Raw genomic sequence first — 27,413 nt, forward strand, 5'->3', positions numbered from 1 at the left:
GACAAGCCATGCTAAGGCTAACACGCTAACGACCGACTGGTACAGAATCAAATATGGGCGGGGCTTTTGCCACCCGCAGAAAGCGTAGAGAAAGTGTAAGGGGCCATACGATTGGCTAAAAGCGAACCCGCCTGCTTTCCCGATGAGTTTGATTGACAGATTCACTAGCCAATGGTGAGATTAGTCGACCCGCTCCGTCAGATGAGTCTCAATATTCACCGTAGAAAAATCTCTCACACACACGGGGAGATTCACAAACGAGAACGGGATTTTGAATGCACATTCTGCAGTTCGAATGATCTGTGAGTTCACATCACATGTGTACCTAAAAATCTTTGTGAAGCACCTACTGTGTATTTCTGATACATTTATTGTGAATTTCTAAAATGTTTTTTGTGAAACACAGTGTGCACATTTGTGAGAAACACTTATTGTGCATTTGTAAAACATTTAGTGTGCATTTGTGAAACACAATCTGTGTGTTTGTGAAACACAGGGTGTGTATTTCCGAATTTATTTTTCACGTTTGCATAAAATGACATTTGTGAATCGGAGCGTGTGCATTTGTAAAACCGGTTGTGTGCATTTCTGATTATTGAGACTGAATTAACTCCATAGTTTTTAACCCAGGAAGACTCGTTTGTGTCTGTCATCATCTGCGCATGCGCGTTTCCCTTCCTGTTCCCATCAAAGATTAACGATGTGTGGCCGTGGTGTGTATGTGCGTTTTGTCACGTAGTTTGAAGGGTTTGCGACCCCTTGTGGTTGTAGTTGAACATTACACCAATGTCTTGCTAACAATCAGACATCGTGTGTAATTAATAAGACAAGAGTGTTAAACAGGATGAAAGCGATATGCAGTGTGGTAAAGGGCACCTGGAGAAGACAGTAGTCTTTGGAATAATAATTATTGTGAGAAGACTTTAAAATATTAACTTTTTTTTCTATTGAACTGAGCATGTGACAGGGAAAGTCATTATCTTGTGTGAACTCAAAAATGTACATTTTACCTAAAAAACAAGGTGATGCAAAGCCTTTGACATTGGTAAAATGTGGATGTTACAATTGCAAAAATCTCTTAAGAAAACCACTTGGTTGAATAAAACTGTAAATTGGAGTTTTAATTAAAGCGGAGTAAATTGTGAATGCATCCACAATGCTATGCAAACCAGACTTGCTGTGTCCACTGCAGCCGTCTGAGCAAGCTGGCTCAGACACAAAAGCTGCTGGTGGGTTGCATCACCAGCTAATTGTGACCCCAGAGACTCTGTTTTGTGGCAGGCAGTAACAGAGGCCACCACATGTGTGCAACAGAAAGCCCGCCGCCCCTGCTGCTGTTTCTGCTGCAATCACCTGCAATCCTTTCTTGCAGTTCCAGCCGGTTGCCAGGAGACGGGGTCGCCTGGGCCAGAAAGCTTCTGCTAGCTGCAGGGAGACTTTGAGGAGTGGGTTCAAGAGGAGGGGGAGGCACTGGGAAGGTGCCAGTTCAGTCTGCATGATTGCAGTCTAGTCCGGTTTGAAGCCACACAGCAGCTCACTGGATTAGGAGCAGTTTACACAAAAGGTCTGGGCTATAATTAGATGAGCAGAGAAACTGCCAACTACGTCCATTTCTACTCTAAAAATACCCTAAACCTCTTACCTCTTGCTTTGAAAGTTATATCCTAGCATATGTTTACAAAGGCATAAAAATGTTTTCATATGTTCATTCTATTTTCTTTAACCTTTATGAAATATCAGATTTTTTTATTTGATCCTTTTTACTATTTTCATCTTGAGCAAATGATGAATCACTTGCTTTAAAGGCAATTCTCTCAATATTTGGTTATATACTTTTAATGCTAATAAATATACATATATAAGTCTTGTATTTGTTTTTTTCTACCTTTAAGTACAACAGTAACCCTTGTGCTATCCTGGGCACTTTAACGTTGGGAGTTGGGTCATCTAGACCCACTAGAACCTTTTTTCTTCAATGATTTGTGATCTTCACTGGTGTCCATGGATTACATAAAATCTTTCCACCTTTATCCACCTTTGTCATGGTAGGGAGAACACGTCAATGTAAGGGTGGGGTCATCTAAAATAGCACAACATTAAATACTTTAAGTATATGTGGAACAACCTGCAGGTGTTGCACTACGCTTTGGTGGCGTCAGCAGAGGACACACCGCTGACACAACTGATTGCTCACCTTTGCACCATGCTGCAGGCGTTGGAGCCCAATTTGCTAATTAATTTAGTCCCGTAGGAAAGCCATTTCATCATACTTTGTGTTTTTTAACCTTATCTGATGACAGCCTTACAGCAGTCAGTCTGCACACAGACTCTTGGGCCTCTGGGAAATTACGAGCTCCTGAGTGACTGTGGAGACGGCCTACGCAAGGCCAGAGACACCGTGAGGAAGAAATGAGGGAGCTTTTTTTAAAGCTTTTAAATATCAAAAATGATAATTAATGCAACTTACTGACTTTGGGCAAAAGAATGAGTCATTTACATTAAAAATTGTAATTTAGCAAAAACTGTTTTGTCCATGAAGATGTTGTTTTTTTAATAGCATATCTGTAGAAATATGAAAAAAAAACAAATACACCTAAACACAGAAATCTCAATTATCAAAGCAGAATTGTGCTGTTTTTATTTAAGATTATTAGAGAGTAAAGTCTTACAAAAAGCGTGACAGCAGAAAACACAGTCTAAATGTAAAGAAAGCCCAAACTAGAAAATCCGGTTTCTCTAGACGTTTGCACAAACACACACTAAAATCTGCACTGCTCCACAATTCACCAACACTAAAAGATTTGACTGATTTCTGTCAAATACTTGTGTTTTGTTCTAGTTTTCTGGGGCAAATGAAAAATCCAAACAAACTGTAACATAGTGTGACAAATTTTATTGACTTTCAAGTACGAACAATCAGTTTGCTACAAAAAATGTTCACAACGTCATCGTGAAAGGCCGAGTGTCAGTTTTTACAGTTAAAGCTGCCATCATGAGCCAAGGTACGAAAAAAATAGACAAACATCTTACATTTTAAATAAAGAACTGCTGCACAAAAACTCCATATGTTCGTATCATGCTAAAATAGAAAAATAATAAGCATTTCCAAATTCCTTCTACTGTAAAGCTTTTGTGATAGCACTTCTAAACGTCTACAGTCGTCACAGGGATTCTGTCACACGTAGAAAAACAGTCAAAAATACACAACAAGCTCCATAGGGCATAAATAGGTTACATTACTAAGTCAGTGTATAAGGCATACAAAACAACATTCCACATGTTAGGTTACTATGAGAAAGTGTCCATCAGTGCAACAGCTACACAATGTATAAAACCTTTGAGGTACAAGGTTGTTTAGCTTCACACCAAACATTTAAGATGGCCAAAATAAAAATACTAAATTAAAATCACTGTTGCATTGCAACCAATCACGGGTCCTCATCTGACAACCAACCAATCGTGTCAGAGTTCAGGACCTTTCTGCTTTTCTCAAGGCACCTTCTACATATGCCTGGATCTTCTGTCTGTGAGGCGGACTGAAACAGTAGCCAATGGCTTGCTCCGTCTCCACAATCCGCCTCCGGAAGCGGTCTCTGTCCCGCGCCATTTCTTCCCACAGTCCTTTGCGGGACGCCTGGCGGGCGAAGGGCCAGGTACGCATGACATGAACTTGGACTTGAGGAGAAAACCGCACCTAAAGGCCAAAAAGAAAAAAAAGAAAAATTTAACAACTCTTCACCAAATACCACATGCTTATGTTAGCAGGTAAAAATCCGGTTTACAGTTTTTAAAATGTACCCTGAACTTTACAAACAGAAGCAGGGAAATCATCAGATAAACATTACGGTTTATCCTCAGGGATGAATTTAGAGTCTGAGGTCATTAAATGACAACTCAGCTTCCTGACTTTGCAACACTGCTGCAACTTCTCTTCACAATTTTCCCCCTGACTCAAGGTCACATGACCAGCTCAGTCCTGACAACCAGCTCCGCAGCGGTCTAACAATCAGCAGCTGATCAGGACATGGTGTGTCACTGGATTATTATCGCTGATCTGTGAAGTCAGGACACTCCTGATGATTACTATGTTTCAACTGTAAACATGTGACCTCGGCCTCTTTAGTGACTGTGCCAAATTAAAGATGGATGTTAAAGTTACTTTGGTTTGCTTTATAGTTAAACTCTTCATGGTCTCTACATTTAGTTCTAAGTTTGTTTTGGGAGCTGACTTCCTGGTAGAGTATCTAAAGCAGAGATCTGTGAGCTTAATGACCTGCTTTGATGAGGCGTTCTTGGTTTTCCTCTCCTCTGGAGGCGACTGTCCTGGTGGTCTTTTCCAGGGTACCAGAATTCTGTCGGGATGGGAGTGCTGCTTTACCGGCCTCTCTGCCAGAGCGGGTTTGGCAGGTCCGGATTGTTTGGATGCTTTTGTGAGTCTTCTGCTCTCCGTGGGAGGAAGCTTTGAGGCCTTGTCCAGCTGGAGTGTTGGTGTGGTCTGAAAGGAGGCCTGGAAGTTGAGGGGGTGGTATGGGTCATGGTTTGGGCTGAGAGATTTCCAGAGCAGCTCTTCTTCGTCATCCTCTGACGGCGGGGAACCGCTCTCTTTCTCCTCATCGTCTGGGTCGCGCCGTGAGGGAGGTGCAGGAGAGGAGGCCTGTCCGGCGGCAGAGTTGGCACGGGTTTGGGAGGTGACCTTACAGGCTGAGAAGCTCAAAGGATTGTAGGGGTCTCCGGGGCTGCTGAATAGCTCCCAGAGTTTATCACTTTCCTCCTGGTCAAAATCTGGACTCGAGCAATCTGAACCGGCCCAACTGCTCCAACTGCTCTCACTGTCGGAGCGGCAGAGCCACATGTTCAGCCTTGGAGGCCCTTGTACCTCCTCTTTGGACTTGCTTGCTAACTTGAGGTCAGCGTCACAGCTGCCTCCTGCTGCGCTTTTGCTTTTCCCCATGTCTGTTTTGGTTGAAATGCAGGCAGAGAAAAAGAAGGGGTTGTACGGGTCGTTTGATTTGGACAAGGATTCCCAAAGTGCTTTTGTGTCTTCACTCTCGAACTCTACGACATGCGGCTCTTCCTCGCTGCTCCAATGGGAACTTCTGTCGTCCTCTGAAGTGTCCCGTTTGAAAACTCTCTCCTTACATAGATCTGCTTTGAAGAACTTCTCGCTGTTTCTGTGGGACGCATCATTCGAACAAGAACTGTCACTGCTCGACACGAAGATGTTCCAATCGCCTGGAAATCCCACTTTCCAGGTGGACTGTTTCCCGACAAAGATGCCGTCCTCGTTCCCCGCCGTTCTGGACACCAAGTCATCCATCAGTCCACAGCATAGATCATCAGCCCGCAGACTGGACAGCAGGGCCTCAGCAGTGGATTTCCCGGGGAAAGGATCGCCAACGTCAGCACAGAAGTTGGAAAGAGGGTTCGAACCACCAACCACGGAGGAGAACAGGAAGGATTCAGATGGGTTTGCTGCTGAGCTCATGTGCTGGATGTGTTCTCCAGTTTCATCTGTGATCCTCACGTGGACCTCAAACCTGAACATCTGGAAAACTAAAAGGATAAAAAACAGAGCGGAATTCAGTCCAAGATTTTTGAAGATTTAATTCTGTAGTTTAAAAAAAAAACAAGAGCTAAAATGTGCAAATTAAAAAGCCTGATTTGTTCATTTTCTTGAAATGACAGAAGTTCCCTTAAACATATTTTTGAACTATTAGTTTACGACCCCAGACAACGAAATACGGAAGGAAAATTGTACATTGCTGTTGAGGATTAAATTACCATGGAGACTGGACGGAAGTAAACGAAAAACTAAGGGACTGCCTTAATCGTTGATTTTTAAAGCATATATAGTGAAGTGGTAAACGTTTTTGACTGTTAATTCACAACTGCCGTAAAGTAAAGCAGATGTCGCACTTATGTGCAGAAAACACGTTACGTGAGTTACGCATTTGAAGAAGAGCTTTAAAAAAAAGAAAAACGTTCATACCGGACATAAAGGTGTAGTAAATGACTTGAACCAGCAACCGCAGCTGTTCCCACAGCACGGTGAGCATCTGCTTGGTCCACGGCAGAAGCGCCATCCCGCCGCCGATCCCGAACTTCTCCATGGCCGTTGGCTGAGAGCCGTTCTCGGAAACCTCCGTAGCCATATTTCCTTCTTCCCTCTCGATTACGGCGACAGTCGAGACTAATCCCTCACGTATTCTGATACTCTTCAACGAAAACCAGTAGATTCCGTCTTTGTGCTGATGGCAGACAAGCGTCGCTGAGCTGTCGCTTCATTTTCTGGCGTTTGACAGTCATTTTCTGATTTTCCTTTGTCAAAAGTCCCGATTCTGCTGCTCCATGTTTCTTATCGCTGTTGTCTTCTAGTTGTGGAATGAGTACACAGGGCGAAATACAACCAAATATATACCAGCGGTGACGTCACGCTCTACTGTGATTGGACAGAAGGAATGTCACAGAACGGACAGGTTTCCAAAACAAGTCAGCTCAGAACGCTCATTGGTCAAGACAAGCTCCTCCCCTGAGTTGTGTAATGTGTGACGCATAGAAAGTGCCCGTAATTTCCCCAAACGGCATGAAAAAAACCTCTGAAAATCCACAGAAAATACAAGCGAAATTATGTCTAATAACACGAAAGTGATATCGCCGTCAATGTTCAGATTTAGAACCGACTTAACTCTAATATTAAAGATTTAAATATTAATGTTTACGTTTTAAGTGGCTTAAAACCACTACAAAAAGATACTACCACATTTTTGACATTCATTAACACTGATACTGGCTGAACACAGAAAAAGACAAACACGTTTCAGAATTTAAACTGTTTTATTAATCCAAAAGTGTTGACGTTTATGCCACCAGAGCAGATGCTGTGGAAGATTCACTGTAACAAAAAAGAAAAATACATTAAAGCCTCAGGATGTCTACAGTACAATCAATAACAAATACTTGAGGTTAAAATAACATGTATGAAGGGGACTGGCAAAGATGACACCAAATAGTCACTCTGCTAATTTACCTCCAGTTTTTTTCTAGCACAGCAGAAATATCACAACTCTTAAAAGTAAAGAGCAGGACAATGAAATGTGCAAAATCCAAGACAGGTTTATGGGGTGTAACGATTAATCGACTTAATGGGTGAATCCATTTCTATTCCTACGATCCAACCAGATCAATCTGTCTGAGGCAAGTTAGTAATCGAATCAACCCATTCCATTGTTATTTTTAAAAATTAAAATAAATCAATGATATTGGAAAATAACATTTGGATTGATGTACAGTAAGTTTATTTTACTATAACATAAAAATGATGTGATGACAGCAAAACCTGATCAGTCCATCATTCCAGTTCAGCGTGTTAGAATTTAGCAAAGTCATGTGACCAATCAGCGGTGCTGGTTGTCAGGACTGACCAGTGTGCTAGAATGTTCTAATAATGTTCCCTTTGGATTATATGGATGTGGAAAACCAATGGTGGGATGACGTGAGACTAAAATGTGAATGGATTTGACATTAATTCTTGTTTACTTGTACACATTTTATTTACGCTTGGTTATCTTGAAGAAATACAGGGAATGTGGAAAACCTCTCCTGCACTGTTCAGTACCAGGTATTCATCTATGAGTCACACTGGTTGAAATTTTACCTAAAAGTGTCCAGGATCCAATGTAGGTCAATTGGATCATTCAAAATGAAAAAATGACCAACTATGAATTATATCAGCAAGGCCACATTATGATATGAATCAAATTGTTCAACTGAATCGTTACACCCCTATTTTTCATATAATATTTACAAGATGACATTTAGCTAGTTTTTAATTAGCTATGACTTGAGCAGGAAACTAATGAGGAATACTTACTACTTCCAGTTGGGGGCCAGGACTCTCTTGGTCTTGTAGTAGCGGGCCAGCCTGTGGATCCTGCTCTCAATGAGAATCAGGCGAAACTTGGCATCTTTGTCCTTTGAACGTAAAAAGTTATAAATTCAGTCATATCACAACAGCTTAATATCATCAGTCTATTGAAAAACAGAACAAAATTCAAAAAAGATCTTAAGGATTTTAGCAGTAGATCTCTCCTAAAAGTTTTTATTTTTATTTTTGCAAAGTGTAGACAAACATTTGGGCCTCTCGTGGCATGTTGGTTCAACACTGCCACAATAAAATGACAAAACAGTATTTATCAGTGTATTCATAAACAGCCGAGAACAATGCTCTCATGGCATGCCGTACCTTTCTGTTTCTCTCCAGGTGCTTCCTGACTGCCACAGCCTTCTTGATCAGGTGGTAAAGATCCTCTGGCAGGTCAGGGGCCAGACCCTTGGACTTCAGAATCCTCAGGATTTTGTTGCCAGTAACGAAGCGTACCTGGGCCACACCATGGGAGTCCCTCAGAATTACACCTGAATAATAAAACAAACAGGAGCATCGTGGATTAGGGGGGTAAAACCTTTGGAGACTGGGTTATTAATAAGTCTGGGTATCATTGCAACATTTTTTATTTTTTTATGATTTATTTTGTAAACTCGTTACACCGGGCATTTGACACGCGTTCAAGAAAGCTCAAAACGCGGGTCCATGAATATGCTTTCAAATATGGTGTTTACATTGGGCTGTCGCTACCAAATACAGTTGAAAGAGGTTTGATGCAAAATGTGGAAGCGGTACAAATCTTGTGAATCTTGCTCCAGGCTTTTTCTTTCACAGCTCTAATTCGATACATGACAGACTTGGTGTCATATTTCTGTCCAGACACAAACCACAATTATCAATTTCTAATCCATGATAACTTTCAATGTTTAGCATTTTTGTAATTGAAAAGGACGCTATTGGGGCGGTTAGAAAAAATTGATTCGGCAATACATCGCAATAGTTCATTTGGTGATACTTGTATCGATTCAAAATGCTGTCAGGGTGATATATTATTAATTGTTTATGAGCGGCCGACTCTTGTTTTCCACTTACACATCCGACCACTATTTGGCAGCAGAGCACACAGAGCCTCTTTGAGCAGCTCTACCCCACACAAAACAACAGGAAGACCTCAGCCAGAGGCAGCTCTTTTGTTATGAGACATGAACTACTTAGTTTTTACTTAGGATGGATACCAAACCGAAAGTCTGTTCCCTGTTGCTGCCAGCAACACATAAAAACACGGATTGCAGTGCTTTTTAGAGGCTCAGATATGAACGAGTGAAGCACTGTGGCTTCACAGCGGCTAATGCACTTGGCATCAGCTAAGATGCTATTGGCAAAGCGGGTCAAAGTTCTGCAGAACCTCCAAGCAATAGATTCTAGTTTAGCGACCTGATCAATCAGAGTGATGTGTACAACGCTCTGAAAAAAGGCCAACATCGTTACTAGTTTACTTCCGCGTATCAGAAAGTATGGCTGCAGCAGTGCAGTGCAGACTGATATGTGAACAAAGCATCTTTGCCACATTTAAGCGTCTCCTTCACACCGTCATGCAGCATCAGCATCACACTTTATTGTTTCTGCAAAGAATTAAGTGTTTTCCCCCCCCTTTTATCTTTGAAGTACCATTCAGGCTCCTGTTTCATGCTGTGTTTAAAAGTACTGAGGAAGCTGCAGTTAGCCATATTGGAAATAAACAGAACTTTATTTCCTTAATCATACTTCAGAACCTTATTGGTTAAGGCACATTCATTCCATTTTTTTTGTTCTTATACTGATATATTTTGTTGTGGAAATCGGACAATGTTGACTCTTACCTTTCTATATTTTAAGTCACCAAAATAAAAGCACTATGATTTTGCCTGGGTAGAAGCAACTTATGTATGAGATACAGTTGCATTGCTTAGCATTGTGATCATTAAATAAACAGAATTTGATCATTCTATTACAATGGAAGACGTATTGAAATTCAGGTAGAGTTTTTCTAAGTCATATTAAAAAAAAAAAAATAGAAAAGGGGTTCTGGTACAATATTGGGATACGCATCGTATCACCAGACTGGCCAATACAACACACCCCTAGACGCCATCTACAAGTCAATACAAAATCAGAGTCCTTGACTGCTCAAAATTTAATTGGTTTAACTTTCAGTGCATGTTCTATGGTTGAGCGTTTTGCTCATAAAGGTCGAGAACTGACCGTGCAGTACAAGTTAGGAAATGTTCCGGATGGAATTTGCATTTCACAAAACCACCAGTCAGCTTTCTAAGGTAAGCTCGTCGTTGTCTAATCATGATACTATTCGATTTTTGTTGTTGTATTCTTCAACTCCTGAAAATTTTATGAGAAAATAACACTTAGCAGAAATTGTTTTCTCATTCGCAAGCCTGTGTGCCCAAGCAATGAATGCTGGAACATGAGGTCATGTGACCGGCTTTTAGTAAACCGACTGCAGCCAATGTCCACAAACATACAGGAGCAATTGTAGCCAAATGAAATGCATTTAGAATGTGGCATTTTTAATAAAACAACGGGTTTATTATTGTTTTATCAAAAATAATAATGATAATAATAATAATAAATCAATCATGACTTATAAAATATTTAATAGTATTTTTACCCGTTGGTTTGATATTTTTTGCAGACTTTTAAGACATTCTTTTCCTTCCGACTTTCATCATGTTCTAACTTTTTTTTTTAATGAAAATTTGGTTTGCCACCAGGATGTTTATATTTTCTCTGCTTTCAGCTTTTGAGTCCTTGGATCTAAAAAATAAGAAGAATGTCTTTGTGATGCACAGAATTGCTGCCAAATAATGGATATGAAAGCCTGGAATCTTTTCATATTGTAAAAAAAAAAAGATGTCTGCTTTAAGTTTTATTTCTTTTTTAGCTAAATAAATTTGTAAACATATCTCACGCTGAAGACGTCAGTGTTTGCTCTGCCTTACAGCATCTGTGTAGCTTCAAATTGAACTGTACCATTTTCTTTATTATTTTCCTAATTATTATTTGATAAGGAAATAAAATTGATTTTATATCAACTTTAATTCTTGTAGATCTTTTATCTAGCTTTGCAATGACACCCCCTTTCTCGGATGGGACAAGTAATAAGAAGGTTATGAGACTATGAACACTCATCTTTGAATTGGGTCACAAAAGATTTGTTGGTTTTCTTCATATTTCAGAAATAAAATAACGCCCCATATGCGATCACTTAAAATGCAAATTTTTTTATTTGGACCTAACTGAATGATCTTTATACCGTTGGAAATGTGTCTTTAAGACCTTTTCAGTGACAAAGATCAAGTAAATCAAATTCATTCTAAATCTTTAGTCACATAGTTACTACATAAAATTTAAAAACTTAAACGAAACAGTTTACTTTTAATATTTAAGTGATGTCCTTGAATTGAACGGAGAAGTTCTTCAGTTAAGCGACTTCAAACTCAAATATTATATTGAATGTTCAACCAAGGAATTTCAGAAAACCTGCAGAGCAATTCAAATTGCTCTAATACATTTAAGAAAAAAATACAATATTGTCTTCAATGTTAAAATTAAACTGCCAAATCTAGTAATAGGAGAAAAAAAACGTTATAAAAAAAGTGATAATATATACCTAAACAAATCCTTTAAAGGTAAATCATACCATGACTTTAATAGAAAAGTGAAATATAAAATAACAGACACCTGACACATCAAGTGCTCATTCAGTCTATTCATTGGGCAGCAGTTTAACTCAGGCGCAATCCTCCTGATTTCGGGAAAATATGTTCATAAAAAAAAGGGAAAATGATCGACCAAATTTTCTGTGTTTTAAAAATGAAGTCAGACTGTATTTATCCTCATTGAAATGTATTCAGAACTCAAGTCCTTTCATTGATGACATTTGTAAATCTGCTACAGAATGGTTACTGATCTAGGGTCGAGAATGTCGATTGCCTTAAAATGTAATTTATGCTTAAAGATTTCTATATTTTTATATATGTTTGCGTTTTTGTTTTTTTATTTGTTGTTTTTAGTTTAGAGCTGTGCCTTGAATCATTGTGTGGTTGTCTGCTAGACTATATTTCAATTTTAAAAAGTTTACCTTGACTATATTTTAAATATTTACTAAATTGCACAATTTTGACAAGATTACTTACCAATTTGAGAGGGAGTGAGACCCTTTTTAGCAAGTTTGAAGATCTGCTCTTTGACATCATCCGATGTAAGCTTGAGCCACTATTAAGAGAAAAATAAAACGTTCTTTGTTATTAAAACTTGACTAGCCTAATAGTTACCAGATAAAAATAAATCGAAAGAGGAGCATACTCACAGTGGGAACACTTCGCCTGTATGGAAGAGCTGACTGGGACAGGCCCTTTCTGCAGAAGAAAGCAGGCGAACATAAAGCCAGAATTTTGACAGTTTCTAATAATACGATGCGTTAAGCAATTTTATGTAAACGTATTTAGAAGAGACACGTGCAACTCAGACAACTGCGGGGCAAAGAAAGAGGCCCCGAACCTTTTGCTTTTCGTGTTAAACAGCCATTTTAAAATAACAATACTACTGGTTTCATCTACGACTTAAATGAAATATGTTAGGACTAAAATCAAACACTTTGTGACAAAAACACCTATACTGTAAAAATTAGGCAAGACGTCCAGACCCAACGGCTAGTATGCTAGCATGCTAACGCAAGCTAACAGGAGAGAGGAGCACAGGAAACAAAGTTGTTTTCTCCACCTTTTATCGAAACCCTGAATATTTGCTTGGGCTCACACTTAAGCAGTATATGTTAATTAGTAAGGTCATGGGAATAAATTAGATTCAACGTCGTTTTAATCGAAATGTGTACGATTAAAGGAAGGCTCACCCGGGAGCGTGCATGCGACCCATGATGGCGGTAGAGGAAGAGAGGCCGCACACGCGAAAGAAAATGGCATTTTTCGCCGGCCTCGGAAATGACGCAATGACGTACAGTGACGTATTTTTTGTGCTTTGGTTTTTTATTTTTACCAATATTTTTTTTATTAGAACTACAAAAAGATGACACACGTTCATATAAATACAACATAAAGAAATATGAAAAATAAATAAATAAATAAAATTAGAATTACAGTCCACAATACTAGGGATTGTCATGCAACATGTGATAAATGGACAGTTTTAGGCGTTTTTGTTTTTCATAAATTTCAGCGATTTAAAATATTAATAGATTTTTTTTATGAAATGTATCAAACAATGGTTTGATTTTTAAAAATTTGCTCTAATGAATGAGAAAAAAGTGAATGAAAAAAGTTCCAGAAGATTCAAAACAGATTGAAACGTTCTGAGACGTTTCCTCGCGGGTGGTTTCTCACCCAAGCTCGGGTCATACCAAAGGTCTGGGCTTGAGGGTCCTGTGCAGTATCTAAGCTTTTCTTGACTGAGATGTTGAAGGTTTTTTACAAGGATCTGCTGCTTGCTGTTCTGAGTGCTCTGACCACCAAAGCCACCACTGACACCTACTGTTCAGGCATTTGCAAATACAATTTTTTAAGGTCTGCTTGAATTGTATTTCTTTTTACTCCTTGATGTTTGTACTGAGACTTACATTTCGATTTCAGGAATATTGTCTTTTTCCTATAGTTTGCCATTCAACATTTAGGATTCAATGACCACCCTTTCTGGTGTTTATTAAAAATATTCTCATCAGTTTGCTACTCTTTGTAAACTGTTATATTTTATTCTGTTCTTTCATAAAGCTAATTAAAACTAATCAACATGTGGAATAAAATCAAACAATTAAAAAATAATTAGTTTTACCCTTATGTTTAATTGCCAAGTGAGCCTATGTAGCTGTGCCCAAGCAAAAAAATAAAATATACCCACGTGTTTTAGTTCTGCTGATATAGAAAAACCATCTATTTATAACAGCCTAAAAAACATTGAATGTGTGTTTTATTGACTAATCAAAAGCGAATTCAACAGTTTGGGGGACTTAGTATAGGGTCCTATCTATCTAACCTATCTATCCTTATGTGTTTTTTTTTGTATCTGTATGTTGTTTTTTTAACTCCAAGTCACTCATGAAAATGATAAATGTACTTATTTTGTTACAGCTGACTCCCCCAACATAACTAATTATTTCTTCATGTAAACATGCAGTCAATAAGTAAAATCTTTTCGTCAGTTTTGGGTTAATAATAAAGCAACTCCTGCTTTTCTAAATCGTAATTTCATCAATCACCTTTATTTATTATCTTATAGTTTACAAAATGTCAAACAAAGACATCCATATGTTATGCTTGTTTCAAAACATTTAATTTGCTCTAGGAAAGAGATGGATTACAGTACATGACATGTTCATCCATTCAGGGTAGAGGTAACCAATTCAGAATAAATAACTGGCCGTGGTAATGCACTTTCTTTGTAAAGTTACTGAAAACGTAGATTAGACATCGAACATCAAAGTATGAAATCTTGTCTTGAAGTTCTCTGAAAAGCCTTTGTGGATATATTCATCTTAGTTTCTTTATTAATCATCAACAACTTTACATTTAGTTTACAGAAAAGCAAAAGCAAGTCATCTCTTGTTCAGAAACTTGTTCCCTTCTTTTGAAGACACGAGACAAAGTTGAAGACCCTGACATACAAAACAGTCCCAAAATGAAATAAAACAATCTCAGCTTCTGGACCTTGTGGCAGTTATTGCTGATTTTTTATTGCAGATTTTATTAAACTAAGTCATTAAACACAGAGTTTATACACTATTACCAAAATACAGTGGTTGTTATTGGTCCTAGATCCCAAAATAGTTAAGATTTCTGCTGGGACTCGCTTCCTGATTCAATTTTAACTAGTTTATTTCAGATGTTTGTTAGTTTACGATATTATTCATTCAGGAGACAGAAAACCAAAAGTATATTTATAGTTTGATATAATTAAGGTGTGCTGTGTAGAGACTCAAGTAACTCCACAAGAAAAAGACCAAAGTGGTGTGGCTTTTGGTGACATTTCACTGTTCAGAGGTTTCCAGTCAGGACTGCTCTTGTAAAACTACGGCAATAGCTTTATACAATCTAGAGGTTTATTTTCTGAGAACATAGCATATTGCTAATAAAATATACATATTGTTTTAAGGTTAAATTTTGCATTTAAAAATATACTGTGAGAACATACTAAGGCACCCTGATCAGCTCCCTTTTGGGGAGAGTGGTTTGAATTTCAATAGTTTTGGCACACTTTGGCATTATGTGAGTTGAACTCACAAAATACTTGGGCGAGGTGGGGGTGATATTTATGTCTTTTATCAATAGAAGAAAGAAAATAAGGGAAAAGTAGAAAAGAGCCTTCTTTTGATTCCTCAAAAATGTAGACTGACATAGTCTACATTTATTTAGTCTTTTGAAAAACTGTTTTGGTCCTCTAATTTCAACATTTACAAAACATACCAGCTCTTTATTGAACTTACAAAAACTACAAGACTTTGCGTCAAAAAAGAAACGAAATAGTATGGTTTTAAAGAGTGGAAAAAAAAAATCAAAGTTAAGGAGCAGGCTCCTTGTTCTGTTGTCCTCAGAGTCTGAACTGGTCATTTCATTTGAGACTAAACTGTGGAACAAAATGATGATTACAAGATATTCCAACAAAACTCATCTGCCTCACACCATGGAAAGACACAATTTATGATACACACTTTCATCCAGAAGCACAGCTATATCTCAACACTTCCATCTACAACTGTATTCATGTGAAAAAGTGTCAGTTTGGTCAACTAGATTTCAAAATAAAACTCTGTGCCTAAATTTCAAATGAGATTTAGTCAAAAATCCTTCTTAAACAAAATAAAGGTTTGTTTTTCAGATGTTTATGAGTAGCTAAAGGAAACCATGATCGTTTTTTTTTTCAAGTGAGGTCACATTTCCTGCATTTTTCCATATGATTTGAATGCATCGGCTGTCTGCAAAGTCAGAGCCAAGTGGGGCTTAGAAGTAGGGAACTGCTGTCAGTTTGTACCACTTGACCGTCTCTTTGCTGAGGTCAAAGTCTTTGAGTCTGAGCGTGATGCTGCCCAGAAAGTAGTTTTCACTCAGTGACTCAGCACTGAGCACGCTCAGTTGCAGCTCCCGCAGTCCAAGCGTTTCTTTGCTGTAGCCGCTGTACACCAGCTGAGGAAACAAGAGCGAGAAGAGAGCAGTGAACATCTCATTTTTGATAATACTGAATACATTATTTATGGGCTTCAACTTCCTCCATTATTCTCACTACTGTGTAAATATTTTCAGATTGCAATTTCTATAGTCATACAACAAAAAATGCAGGAAACTGACCATCTCATTGAAGGTGGGGTTTCTAGTTTTCCTGGAGATCTTCGTCTTTCGTTTGGAGGTCTTGTGTGGATCTGGAAGCAGGTAGGTTTTCACATATGGGTTGGGATCTGTTCCATCTTCAGAAACCTATAAGGGGGAAACATTGTTGGTAGTGTTGCAACAGCCGTTTAAATAAAAGTCTTTTCTTCTGATTAGCCAAAAATAGCTGCATTTAGAAATGATCTTGACAGCTACTGTATTTATTTACCAGGTCCTTAATGTGCATGACCATGATGAAGAGCGTGCTATTCCTGTAAGAGATGGAGAGCTTCACTTCTCCCTCCACCCGCCCTGAATTAGGACTCATTGGAGGCTCTATAAACATCACACAGAGTAGAAATACATGTACCAGTAAGTCTTCAGCATAAATAAGATAAGAATTGAAACACTTTAAAGGACAAAATGGCTAAGAAACAACTCAGTTATTGTTTTTCAGCAAGTCTAAAAATAATTGAAATTTCACAACAATAGATGGGGTATTTACCAGGTGCTTTGGGCGTGGCATCTAAACCTTCTGCCCTGTCATCTCGTGCAATAGGATGAAAGAAGGTGTAGATCAAGTCACACTAGAAGAGCAGAGTTTAACAAATTAACGCTGATCCTCGACTTGGAATGACACCAGCTGTGTGTTTGTGTGTACCTGGATGACCTCAGTGGAGCTCCTCATCAGGTTGTGGACATAGTGGCTGAGCTCCACCTTCCTCTTGGCTGCCACCTCCTTAATGTGTGTGCGACCGAGCACCATTTTGTTTGGGAAACTGGAGAGAAACAGAGAGCCAGCGTCAGCTGCCGTCCTGTACCGGCTCTTCTAATGCTGATTTCACACTGAACACCTTTTGCGCATCGGATTTTTTCCATCCGCCTCTACAAGAAAAAAATACTAAAATATCTGATTGAATATGTATTTCTTTTGTAAGTGATAATAGCCGACGAAGTGTGCATTCTCAGAAAATAATGCACTTCTCGCGGACGGTTCAGGCTTCCACGGCGTGCGTTATCCCTTAAACATAGTAACTGCCCTGTGAAATTTCGACAGTTTGTCCTTCAAGGCTAACTAGTGTATTTCGGTTCAACATTTGAATTTCAGAGTCAGAGAAGTAAAGGTAACATCCCACCTTGGCAGCTTCCACAGAGGAAAAAGAATGGTGAGTTTATTGTGGAGCTCTTGAAACTCATCAAAGGTGCGGAAGACAAACTGAGGCTCATTCTGACCTTCCCTGAGAATCCTCACCACGTAAGTCTACAACAAGAGATCAGGATAGAAGCAAACAATCAGAGTTATGATCAAGTAAAACAACACGGATTAAAGATGGAAACTATCAGGGTATCTAAAAGATAATCAGTTGAACTCACATAATACTTGTCAGGGTTGTATCTCTTCTGGAAAGAGAAAATGGATGCGTGGAGGATACGCCCCTCCTGCTTCATTGTGTATGTTTTTGGGGAGAAAGACAGGATTGGCTCATCATTGGCAGGAAGGCCAGAAAATCTCAGCTGGGCAAGGTTGTGGATGAAGAAGTTAAATTTTGTGGCCACACTTCCCAGACTGGACTCTATGAGCCTACAGCAAAATAAAGAAAAAGAAAAGAAAAAAACAACAGACTTGAAGGAAGGTTGACAGAGATTAGATCGGAGGACAAAAGTCAGTGTCTTGCTGAAACTGTAGCTTCTTAACAAACCCACTCTGATAAAAATTGTGTTTTTAACATGTTCTTGTGGCATTTTTCTGATAATGTAAGACATATGAAGAAAATTAAGCTTACAATTGCATTTCTGACCAGTTCTTTTTCAAATAGTTGGGAATCAAGTGCAGATGAAAAAGAGCATGTTTGTGACATAGAAAACATGCTGGGTTGGTCACAAGCTCCCAGCTCTGCTCCATGCTGATGCATCCACTTATAGAAATAGATCCATGTACACTTTAGTTTTCCTCGTCTGAACTGTAATCCAGCTCAAAAATTGTACAACTGGATAGCTTCAATATTGCTCGCCATTTTTGTTACACAGGTCAAGTTGGGCTGGGTGTGAGGGGCTGTAAGCTAGAAAGAGGGCATGTAAACAGAGCGCTCTCAGAAATGGAGAATGGAAGGGGGGCGAGGTTGCCCTGAGCCAACGGTCCTGGCTACAATTCAGAGGTGAATTTCTAGTGAACTACTGTCGCTTTGCAGAAACTGTCCTAGGAAACGACACAGGTTTATGGATTTTGTCTCAAAACGACATAATTATAATTAAAAGACCACTGGGGACGCTTTGGAAATAGATCAAAAGATGATTGGAGTGGGACTTTAAAAATCTCTCATAAAACAAATGTTCAACTTTGATTGGGATTTTTGCCACCTAGTGGCAAAATACAGAACTTTAAAATGATATGGAAAAAGGATGCAGAACTTATAAGAAAAACAAGTTGATGCTATGAAAAACATTCAGAGAATCTTTTTTTCCCATCCCAAATTTAAAAGTATCACAGAGAGATTTATGCTTTATGGGCATCCCAACCATTAGGGCAGAAGTTGAAATGTTCACCTTGTGAAGAAGATTGTGGCCTCAGCGTCGGTGCTGTGAGGCTGAAGGGCATCGAACACGTACTTCAGATCTTCAGAGCCGGACAGCTCGGGGAGGCCTGATGACATCATCTGAGACAAAACACAAACATTCCAGATAAACAGACTATTTAACTTTAACAGAAAACAACAGGCTGCAGGGTGGCGCAGTGCTTAGCGCTCTTGCCTCACGGCAAGAAGGCCCCCGGTTCAAGTCCTGGCTGGGGGACATGAACCAGAACATCAATGGGGACCTTTCTGTGTGGAATTTGCATGTTCTCCTCGTGCATGCGTGGGTTCTCTCCGGGGGTCTCCCGCTTCCTCCCACCGTCCAAAAACATGCCTAATAGGTTAATTGGTTAATCTAAATTGTCCATAGGTGTGAGTGTGACTGTGAATGGGTGTGTGATTGTGGCCCTGCGACAGACCGGCGACCTGTCCAGGGTGTCCCCTGCCTCTGCCCACAAGTAGCTGGGATAGGCTCCGGCAGCCCCGTGAAGGGATAAAACGGCAGAAGATAAATGAATGAGAAAACAAGATTTTTATTAAAAGAAAAGAGGTGACACTTTCAGTCAGGTATTAGTTTTTTAGTTAAGAAAACCAACACCTTTTTTATTTCTACAATGAAACTCAATGGAGAATCCACATTCCCAACTAAAATTTGTAAATGTTTCCACTTTGTGAGAAAGGTCTGTAATGTTCATCATAGATACACTTCCACTGTGTCAGAGAGCAGGTAAACAAAGAATTCAGATCCATGTATGTTGAAGTCGCAGTTGAAGTCTATGGTTGTCATTGACATAGTTATATTACATACCAAATATTTATTTTCTGCTCATTATAGAAATATATTCTTTAAAAATCATACAAAGAGATTTTCTTTTTTTTTATCCCGTTTCTCACAGTCGGCAATTGAGTGCTCAGAAAGGCTCCTTTATAAATAAAATGTATTATTATTTTATTATTATTATTAGTTGAAGTGAATGCAGGATGAACATCAAGAACTTTCTTTAAGTGGGACAACTGACTCATACTGGTACTTTTCTGTCCCACTGGGTTTTTATTTATTAACAAATAGGAAAAAAAGTTGATACCAATAATTCAGCCACCTTTACATTTATATAAAAAATGCATTTGCAGTTGACCAAAACCAAAGGTATGGGTAATTGAAAATCCAGATATGAACAGTTTCAACTTGTCCAAGGAGCAAAACTCTCTGAAAGGCGATCCAGGAGGCCAAATGACAAAATACAGATTTAAGCTTAATATAACCAGGTAATCCTTCAGGTGAAATTTCTTTGAAGAACAAACTGCAAAGCTTTGTATGAATGCAAATAGATTAAAATGTTTGCACACAAAAACCCTTCCACTAAAAGCAGTGTGGCACTGTAGCCTATTTCTGAAAATAAATGTCATCAATTGGGTTTAGTAATAACTTTGAACTCTGAATGAACTCAGCACAAAAACCATATCACAATTTAAAAGCATAGCTTTAAAATAGGCTTAAGCATTAACTTTTTGTCTGCTATTTATGTGTGCAAACAACTTGTGGTCTGTGTGCGTGCTCACGTTTGTGTAACAGCTACAGTGTGAGTGTATTTTGTCTCACCAGAGACAGCAGGTTAAGGAAAAGGCAGCAGTGCTTGCGAATGAGGTTGTAGGCTTGGCAGCAGAGGTCCACAAACAGCTGGAAGCGGCTGGTGGGGCGCTCGCCTCCGTTGATGACGTATGCCATGTCAGATGTCAGAACAAACGGCGCCCGGTCTCTAAAGCAAAAGAATAATGAGTCAGTATTCAGGCTTAAACCGGTTTTTATCAGGCTTTAGGCAAAACGTATTATAGTAAATCTCAGAGGATGTCACAGGTTAAATTCCATGGAACGTAAACGTAAATTCCTCACCTTTTGAAGCTGCCAAACATCTGGGCATGTCCCAGGAACTTCCCAAAGTCAATGTGAAACATGTGACCAGTGGAGCGCAGCATTATGTTGTCATTATGACGATCACAGATGCCAAGCACGTATGTTGCAACACAGCACCCTGCACAGGAGTAGATGAAGTTCTCTGATGCCTTCAAAGAAAGAAAAGAAGGCGTTTCATGCTGTGATTGTGAAGATAGGAAACAAAATTAGATCTGTATCCATCTGGCTGAAGTACAACATAATGATTCTCAGTAGGTATTAAAACTGTTTTCTAAGCTTTAATTTTGTTATATTTCAGTGTTGACCTTTCATAGCAAAAGTACCAGGGTCAAAGGTCAAGAGGTGAGTGAAGGGTTTCGCCATTAAGTCAAAACAGATGGACGGCATTAAATGGAGATTTCTGTCCAAAGAAAACAGCAGACAGACTGACATTTTTATATTACATGACTTCCATTCAAGCAATCAATTTTTTATGTTTTTCACTCCACACACACACCTGTTTAATTAGGATGAAAAGAATATTAAACAAAGTTTTCTGTTTGTATATTTCTATCGTCTTCAGGCCCTAGAACGTTAGAAATAAAATAACTAACAAAATACCTGGAAAAAAAGGGGTTAAAAACACACATTTTTAAGTGGTAATCTTATTTTTTTATAAAACCTTTTATTAATTTTGATTTTTTAAAAACTTTAATAATCTAAAAAACAATTTTAATCACTAAGAATTTTCAATGTCCATTATTAAACTACAAACATTTTTATTTGAAGGGCTCGTTTAGGCTTGTAAACTCAGAGACCCTTGTTTAGAACTTGAAAACACTCATTTGTTTTAAGCTGTTAAAATCTATAAAGAACCGGATGCTTAAAGAATTACACAGAATTACACATCTTAATATGAGCAGTATAATATGAGTAATTATTGAGGTGATTGTTGAGGTTAATTATGTGGCTCTCTTATTTTGTGTACCTTCTCGTATTCATCCTCTGCAGGGTTGTATTTGCGAAGCCATTCTGCAAGAGGTTTGTCTTTAAAGGATCCAGTGACGCCATACTCCACCTGAATCTTTCTCAGGGTGTCTGAAGACGGTACCAGCTCCACCATACCTAAAACAAAACAACACATTTTATGAACAGAGGGTCATAGAAATGTTTAATTGGTTTTCCCTTTAGGTGAACTGATATTACAACAAAGTTAGGAAAATGAATGCCAATTGGTCGGAAGATGTAGTGAGTCTGGTCAATGACGGATTCATCAAAGGCTGAATTTGGCTGTTTAACTTACCTTTGTCTTTCCCGGTGGAGATGCACTTGAAGTTAACGATGCGAAGATCCAGCCCTTCCTGCAGCCACATGCGGTCCATAATGCGAATCATCTGAAGAGCCAGCATGTCCTGTCGCAGGTCTTCCCCCACCTGAAGCATCAATTATAATTTTAAAAAGCATCAACACGTGCTGAGATGGAGGAAACATAAGCGGAGCATTTGACACTTGTTTGAAGTTAAATTCAACCACCAGGGGGAGCAGTAATCAGAGAAAATGTAAACAGTTGAGAGGCTATGTTGTTCTTGCAGGAATCTCCCTGGTTTATAATTGAGTGTCCATCTATGCAGTCAACAGATAGAAATACCGATCAGATACATTTGTTATCTCTGTAGCTGTTCATTTAAAGCATTTTGATTGTAGTTTTGTAAGAGTGTGGTTGTGTGTACAACATCCCATCACCTTAAACATGACATTGATCTCCTCTCCCAGTGGGTCAGCATTGACCAGGGCCAGCTTGAGGGGAACTGCGTTTGAGCTGAAAAAGGAGCAGGCCTGCACACAAACACAAGCAGTGTGAACTTTATCCTCACTGCGCCACCAATGCTGCTTATCTGAAACACACCAAGCTACGATTTCCTTCCCAATCTTTAAACATTTTATCTATTGAAACAACTAGAGGCCAAGAAATGTACTCATTATGTATTTTTAGGGCAAATGTTTCAACGGGCCAAATGGTTTGGTTCACTGCATGGAAGATGTATCATGTAGATACGTCAGGTTCTTTTAAAATGGATGTTTTGAAAAGAGCTATGTGGGATGGAAGCCTCATAAAAGATTCAATCTGAGCAATGAGAGGTATTTTTTTAATTACCAATTAGAATAACTTCTTTAAAGCCTGCAGCCTACTCAGTTGCAGAACTGAAAGATTATTTGAGATGCTGTCCTTTGAGTCTAATTAGAAGATCTTACTCCCACAAATCCTTTTGTTGCCAGTGGAAGAAGGGACCATAGAGACAATACATTACATTATCTGTGATCGACAAAGGAGTATCTGAGTGCATAATTGCATTGAAGCTTTTGTTTTTATGAAAGTGGAGCTTAATGTGCTTTTCTCAGGGGGTCTCAGTAATGTATTAGGAGTAGTTCTTCAAAACATTTATCGCAGTCAATTCATGGACGACGTGAGATACCTTAATATTTAGCTCCTTTGCCACCAGACTGGGGCTGAGAGGAAGCCGGCAGCTGTTCCTCTGGAAATAGTTCTGAACATTTTCAAGGCCTTCCTGCAGTGCGACCTAAACACACAAATATAATCCCAAACAGACACATTACAACCACATTTTAGTTCCTCTGTGACGCAAAATCACATACTCGCGCAGACCTGTCGTGCAGAACCTCCAGCCTGTTTGACCCTCTCTGCCACAGCGCCCAGCAGAGTAACCAGGTGAGTCTGTTTCTCAAGCTCCGCCCTCAACTTGCTTCCACACAGACAAAGCAGGGCACCCAGCACCCGCTCATATCGCTGTCCCCAGACAGGATCTTGCACAGCATCCTTCAGCAGCCTGCAGCCATTAGAGAAATGTTTTAGAACTTAACCTACATTTTTGTTCCGACTCCGTTTGTAATTTACAGAGTAGGTAATTTGTGCACCAAAAATGCTAAAGTGTATGCAAAAAACTGCTAATTTGTGGGCATAAAAGCTCATTTGGGTGCACACAAAATGCTAATGTGCAAAGACAAAATGCTAATTTGTGCCCACAAAGCTAATTTGTCCCCACTAAATGCATATAAATTTCAAATCTGTGACCGCATAATACTAAATTCTGGCCACAAAATGCTAATTTGTGCCCACAAAGCTAATTTTAACCTGCAAAAGTTAAGAAAGCTTACTAAATGAGAATTTGAGTTAAAAAGACCAGAAATGACAAGACCAAACTCCATTCTGAAATGAATAATGCAAACATGACAATCCTGTCCAGATGACACAGTTTCAAAAGCATCCTAAAATATCCTAAACATGGTTGGAGCTTCCCAAAGTACCACTAGAAAGACTAAGAGGTTACCCTCTCCCTAAACAAACAAACTTAAGATATATCCATGTTTGCTCACTAGTGCACCACCTGGTTGAATGTATTGCTGTTTCAGACTCACCAGTAGAGATAATGTGCTATATTGATGTTTCCTTGTGCTCTGGATAGGAGGAACTTAACGAGGGCATTGTTTAAGTGACACTCAAACTTTAATGCCTTAAAAAGACAACAAAAGACAAAAATTTTAGTTAGAGTTGGAGACATGATGTGAAGACACAAACTCATAACTGATCAAATTCATGATATGAACTGTGTTGATGGTTGTACCTGTACTAGTTGTGGCAGGTAGTCAGCTAGTTCATCATCAGAGCTCTTCTCGATCCAACTAACAGCCACACTTCTCACCTCAGTGTCTGCAAACCTACAAAGGAAGCCTTGTTAATCAACAGGTATTCCAGAAGAACTTGGTTCTGAGTGCATTTCTTAAAATTAACACTAACATTAAAATGTTTCATTGCGTTATCAATGGATCTATCGCAGAATAAAAATACAGTGTATTGTTGCAGATGAAGTACTGAGCACAGTGCTCACTTTGAGTCAAGCAGCTCCAGCGCAGCGACAGGGGGCAGGGTGGGCCAGTGGTGCAGCAGGGAGTGAATGTGAGCCATGCTGGCCCAGTCCCAGCTGGGTGCACTGGCCAACACCTTGGGGAGGCTGCTGGGGTGGTCCCTGCGACAGTGGAGCCGGTAGTCCCACAGGAGCTGATGATCGGTCTGTTTCAGTCTGGAAAACAAAGAAAGCAGGTCAGACAGGAGGGCATTATCTAAACACTCTGAAGACAAAAAATGAGAAATTTGAAAATGAGAAATTTGAAAATGAGACAAGTTAAATCCTTTTTCTAATATTAATAAATTAAATGCATTGAAAAAATAAAAAACAGCAGCGTCCATTAGGCTAAATATTTAAGGTGATGGATCTCAAGAGTAAAACTATTTTAAAACTTCATAGCTATACTAAAAACACTAGTCACATGCACCCGTACAGAGGGTTGATTCCTACAGGTGCTGCAGGTTTTTGCATTGTCGGGGTCTGTAGAGGGTGGTAGACGGGTGCAGCCGTATCTTAAGGGGAGTTCAGCTGTGTTTTGAGATGATGTTGAAAATGTAATGCACGATTGTTGTTCGTGTGGTAAGTGTATTGTGAATTATTTGGAAAGGACAACGCAATTTGCATGCACTGATGACATATGAGTGATGCTGCAGTACAGCGCCCTTAAGCCACACACTAGTCATTAGTAAGGTGTGCGTCCTGGCATGAGTTGTGCAGATGATACAAAAGCATCCGTTGGACGCCCACACAAACTACACAATGATTTTCTAATTTCCTGATTTCTAACCGTCTGGATGCATGCAACTATTGTGTGCCTTTCACTTGAACAGCACTAACGGGCTCCTTGTGCAGTGTACAGGATTTGAAAAAAGGAAAAATCTGTATGACCATGCCTGCGTCTCACCTACTTCCCCCTTCTGTTTTGTTTAAGTGTTCACTACAACCTGTCGCCCGTAGAAAAAGAGTGTGTGAACATTTGGCTCTAAGGGATAACTGAGCAGTCTAAGACTTTGATATTTTGCACAGCCCAGCTGTGTGCCCTGCAAACAAAAAAAAGTCTTCTAATAATCTTACAAACTATAATGTCATGTAACAATTACGCAAAAAGGCCTCTTTTCAAGAATTTTGGCAGGAGAAGCTTGAGAAGAAGTTAGCGGGCAGGACAGAAAACACACACTGAGGGAGTGCTCTGTGCCGAAGGGCCACAAAGTCTTGTGGATGTTGGCAGAAGAGTGGAGGGGAGATTTGGCTGGCAGCAAGCAAACGACAGCATTTAGCTGAGCTTGGCACAGCTGGAAGAAAACAGACACACAGAAGCAGACGAAACACTGGCACTCATGGGGGAACTGTTGATAACAAAGCGAGCACCGTCCTCTAAAATCCCCTGATTCTACTAAATCCATCGAATTCTGAGGGGTTGAGGTGCCTGGTGGTACATTTAAAAAGGACAAAGCGTGAGTTTTAAACAATAATAATGGACTGCTTCTACAATCTAGTAAAAACCCAACTAACATGCAAGATGAAAAGGAAAAATGAATCAGCAGATTTGGTTTCATTTTGGAAAAACTTCTATATATTTCAAATAAAATATAAGAAGCTATCAATTGCACTTTTCCTATGCTTGGTTCCAAATTCTCGTGTTTATACAAGCTGCACATCTGTTTTAGACATCAGACAGAAAAATCACAGCCTCTTCATGCACTAACTGATATCCGTGCTTTATTTCAGAACCACACAAATTTCTCCTTTTGAACTTGCAAGTGATTCTGAATTGGAGCATTCCTTTAACCATTTATAATGAGGAATGTTGTCTTGCCCAAAATTAGATGCTCGGCTGCAGATTTTCTCCAGTTTGCGGCGGAGGTCTGGATCCAGCTCCTCCAGTGCGTGAGCGTCAGGGTTGGGGACCTCTTTGGGTCCAACGTATAAAACATCCACGGCCGAGTTTGGGAAATCCACCTGATGGTAACATAGACACAAGTACTGGATTCAGCTTTTTCTTCAGACAAACCTTTAAATTATAAAATTAAGATTTTTTTAATAAAATTATTATAAAAGTTATTTTAGCCAATCACAAAAAACTTGTAATTTTCTAGGACATAGTTTCTGCAGAGCGGCAGGAGTTAATTAGAAATTCACCTCCGAGTTGTGGGCCGGACTGATAGTGCAGTGTAATCCTGTCCCAATTTCCCATCATGCACTCACACTAGCTTACAGCCCCTCACACCCCAAGCCTATCATTAGCAGGTCAACAGAAATGGTGAGGAGTACTGGTGTTATCCAGCTGAACAGTTAAGATCCAGACTCCAGCTCAGGCGAGGAAAACAAAGATGTACATGGATCCTGGATCCATTGGAATGGAGCAGAGCAGGGAGCTTGTACCTCCCAATTGTAGCTTCTACAACACAAATAAGCTCTCTTTCCACAACAGCATTTTTTTCATGTGCTTCTGATTTGAATAAAGAAATACTCAGAGATTCAACTTTAAGCTTAATTTTCTTTATACAAGTCCTCCATCATGAAAAAAATTATTTTTAGCGGAGTGGGTCTTTAATTTTTTTGCAGCTTTATATTTAGCAGGATCAACGCAACATAACGTGTGCAATATACGTGGCAATGTCACTAACCTGTAATACTACTCTTTCTGAAGGTATTCTCTTGCGACTACCTGCAGGCCCGGCAGCAGCAGGTCCCAGTGCAGAAGTCCACAGACCCAGCAGCTTGGTGCCACGTGCAAGTACTCTGTAAAACAGACCATCATTAAAACTCAGACCTATAACTTGC

At 39.3% G+C, this 27,413-nt stretch overlaps 3 protein-coding genes and 1 non-coding gene across 4 annotated transcripts in view; all 4 read right to left on the bottom strand.

Annotated features, from left to right (window-relative positions):
• Positions 1–2,873: 2,873 nt before the first annotated feature.
• LOC101162120 (protein phosphatase 1 regulatory subunit 15A-like) lies at positions 2,874–6,496 on the bottom strand. Its single transcript, XM_004069395.4, has 3 exons — positions 5,990–6,496; positions 4,274–5,553; positions 2,874–3,694 (listed from the first exon to the last, which is right to left on the bottom strand). Exons 1-3 carry the CDS (start codon positions 6,150–6,152, stop codon positions 3,470–3,472), a joined length of 1,668 nt encoding a protein of 555 aa, XP_004069443.1. The 5' UTR covers positions 6,153–6,496; the 3' UTR covers positions 2,874–3,469.
• Positions 6,497–6,815: 319 nt separating this feature from the next.
• Positions 6,816–12,876, bottom strand: rps13 (ribosomal protein S13). Its single transcript, XM_011475790.3, has 6 exons — positions 12,789–12,876; positions 12,246–12,294; positions 12,073–12,151; positions 8,243–8,412; positions 7,871–7,971; positions 6,816–6,892 (listed from the first exon to the last, which is right to left on the bottom strand). Exons 1-6 carry the CDS (start codon positions 12,809–12,811, stop codon positions 6,859–6,861), a joined length of 456 nt encoding a protein of 151 aa, XP_011474092.1. The 5' UTR covers positions 12,812–12,876; the 3' UTR covers positions 6,816–6,858.
• LOC111947594 lies at positions 6,972–7,100 on the bottom strand. The gene has a single exon (XR_002873474.1). It is a non-coding gene; the product is annotated as a small nucleolar RNA SNORA19 (small nucleolar RNA).
• Positions 12,877–14,128: 1,252 nt separating the features above from the next.
• The window catches only part of pik3c2a (phosphatidylinositol-4-phosphate 3-kinase catalytic subunit type 2 alpha), a 58,753-nt gene continuing 45,468 nt past the window's right edge, over positions 14,129–27,413 (bottom strand). The window contains exons 14-33 of the mRNA XM_011475791.3: positions 27,257–27,371; positions 26,446–26,588; positions 24,612–24,803; positions 24,348–24,441; positions 24,142–24,236; positions 23,372–23,552; positions 23,181–23,285; positions 22,450–22,542; positions 22,010–22,139; positions 21,695–21,831; positions 20,707–20,876; positions 20,416–20,572; positions 18,790–18,899; positions 17,620–17,827; positions 17,382–17,506; positions 16,907–17,024; positions 16,751–16,832; positions 16,475–16,581; positions 16,228–16,353; positions 14,129–16,065 (exon numbers count right to left, since the gene is read on the bottom strand). Coding sequence (XP_011474093.1) covers positions 15,883–16,065; positions 16,228–16,353; positions 16,475–16,581; positions 16,751–16,832; positions 16,907–17,024; positions 17,382–17,506; positions 17,620–17,827; positions 18,790–18,899; positions 20,416–20,572; positions 20,707–20,876; positions 21,695–21,831; positions 22,010–22,139; positions 22,450–22,542; positions 23,181–23,285; positions 23,372–23,552; positions 24,142–24,236; positions 24,348–24,441; positions 24,612–24,803; positions 26,446–26,588; positions 27,257–27,371 — 2,671 coding nt within the window. The 3' untranslated portion in view covers positions 14,129–15,882. The remainder of the gene's footprint in view (positions 16,066–16,227; positions 16,354–16,474; positions 16,582–16,750; positions 16,833–16,906; positions 17,025–17,381; positions 17,507–17,619; positions 17,828–18,789; positions 18,900–20,415; positions 20,573–20,706; positions 20,877–21,694; positions 21,832–22,009; positions 22,140–22,449; positions 22,543–23,180; positions 23,286–23,371; positions 23,553–24,141; positions 24,237–24,347; positions 24,442–24,611; positions 24,804–26,445; positions 26,589–27,256; positions 27,372–27,413) is intronic.

Source organism: Oryzias latipes, chromosome 6 (genome assembly GCF_002234675.1).
Source record: "Oryzias latipes chromosome 6, ASM223467v1".
NCBI classification, from domain to species: Eukaryota; Metazoa; Chordata; class Actinopteri; order Beloniformes; family Adrianichthyidae; genus Oryzias; species Oryzias latipes.

Excerpts from the sequence above, each read along its gene's own strand:
- LOC101162120 (XM_004069395.4), bottom strand. The coding sequence starts at position 6,152 with ATGGCTACGGAGGTTTCCGAGAACGGCTCTCAGCCAACGGCCATGGAG. Across the intron at positions 5,554-5,989 it reads TTACTACACCTTTATGTCCG|TTTTCCAGATGTTCAGGTTT; the intron begins GTATGAACGTTT and ends TTATCCTTTTAG. Across the intron at positions 3,695-4,273 it reads AGAACGCCTCATCAAAGCAG|GTGCGGTTTTCTCCTCAAGT; the intron begins GTCATTAAGCTC and ends TTTGGCCTTTAG.
- rps13 (XM_011475790.3), bottom strand. The coding sequence starts at position 12,811 with ATGGGTCGCATGCACGCTCCCGG. Across the intron at positions 12,152-12,245 it reads ACAGGCGAAGTGTTCCCACT|TGGCTCAAGCTTACATCGGA; the intron begins GTGAGTATGCTC and ends TTCTCTTAATAG. Across the intron at positions 7,972-8,242 it reads ACCTGGAGAGAAACAGAAAG|GACAAAGATGCCAAGTTTCG; the intron begins GTACGGCATGCC and ends TTACGTTCAAAG.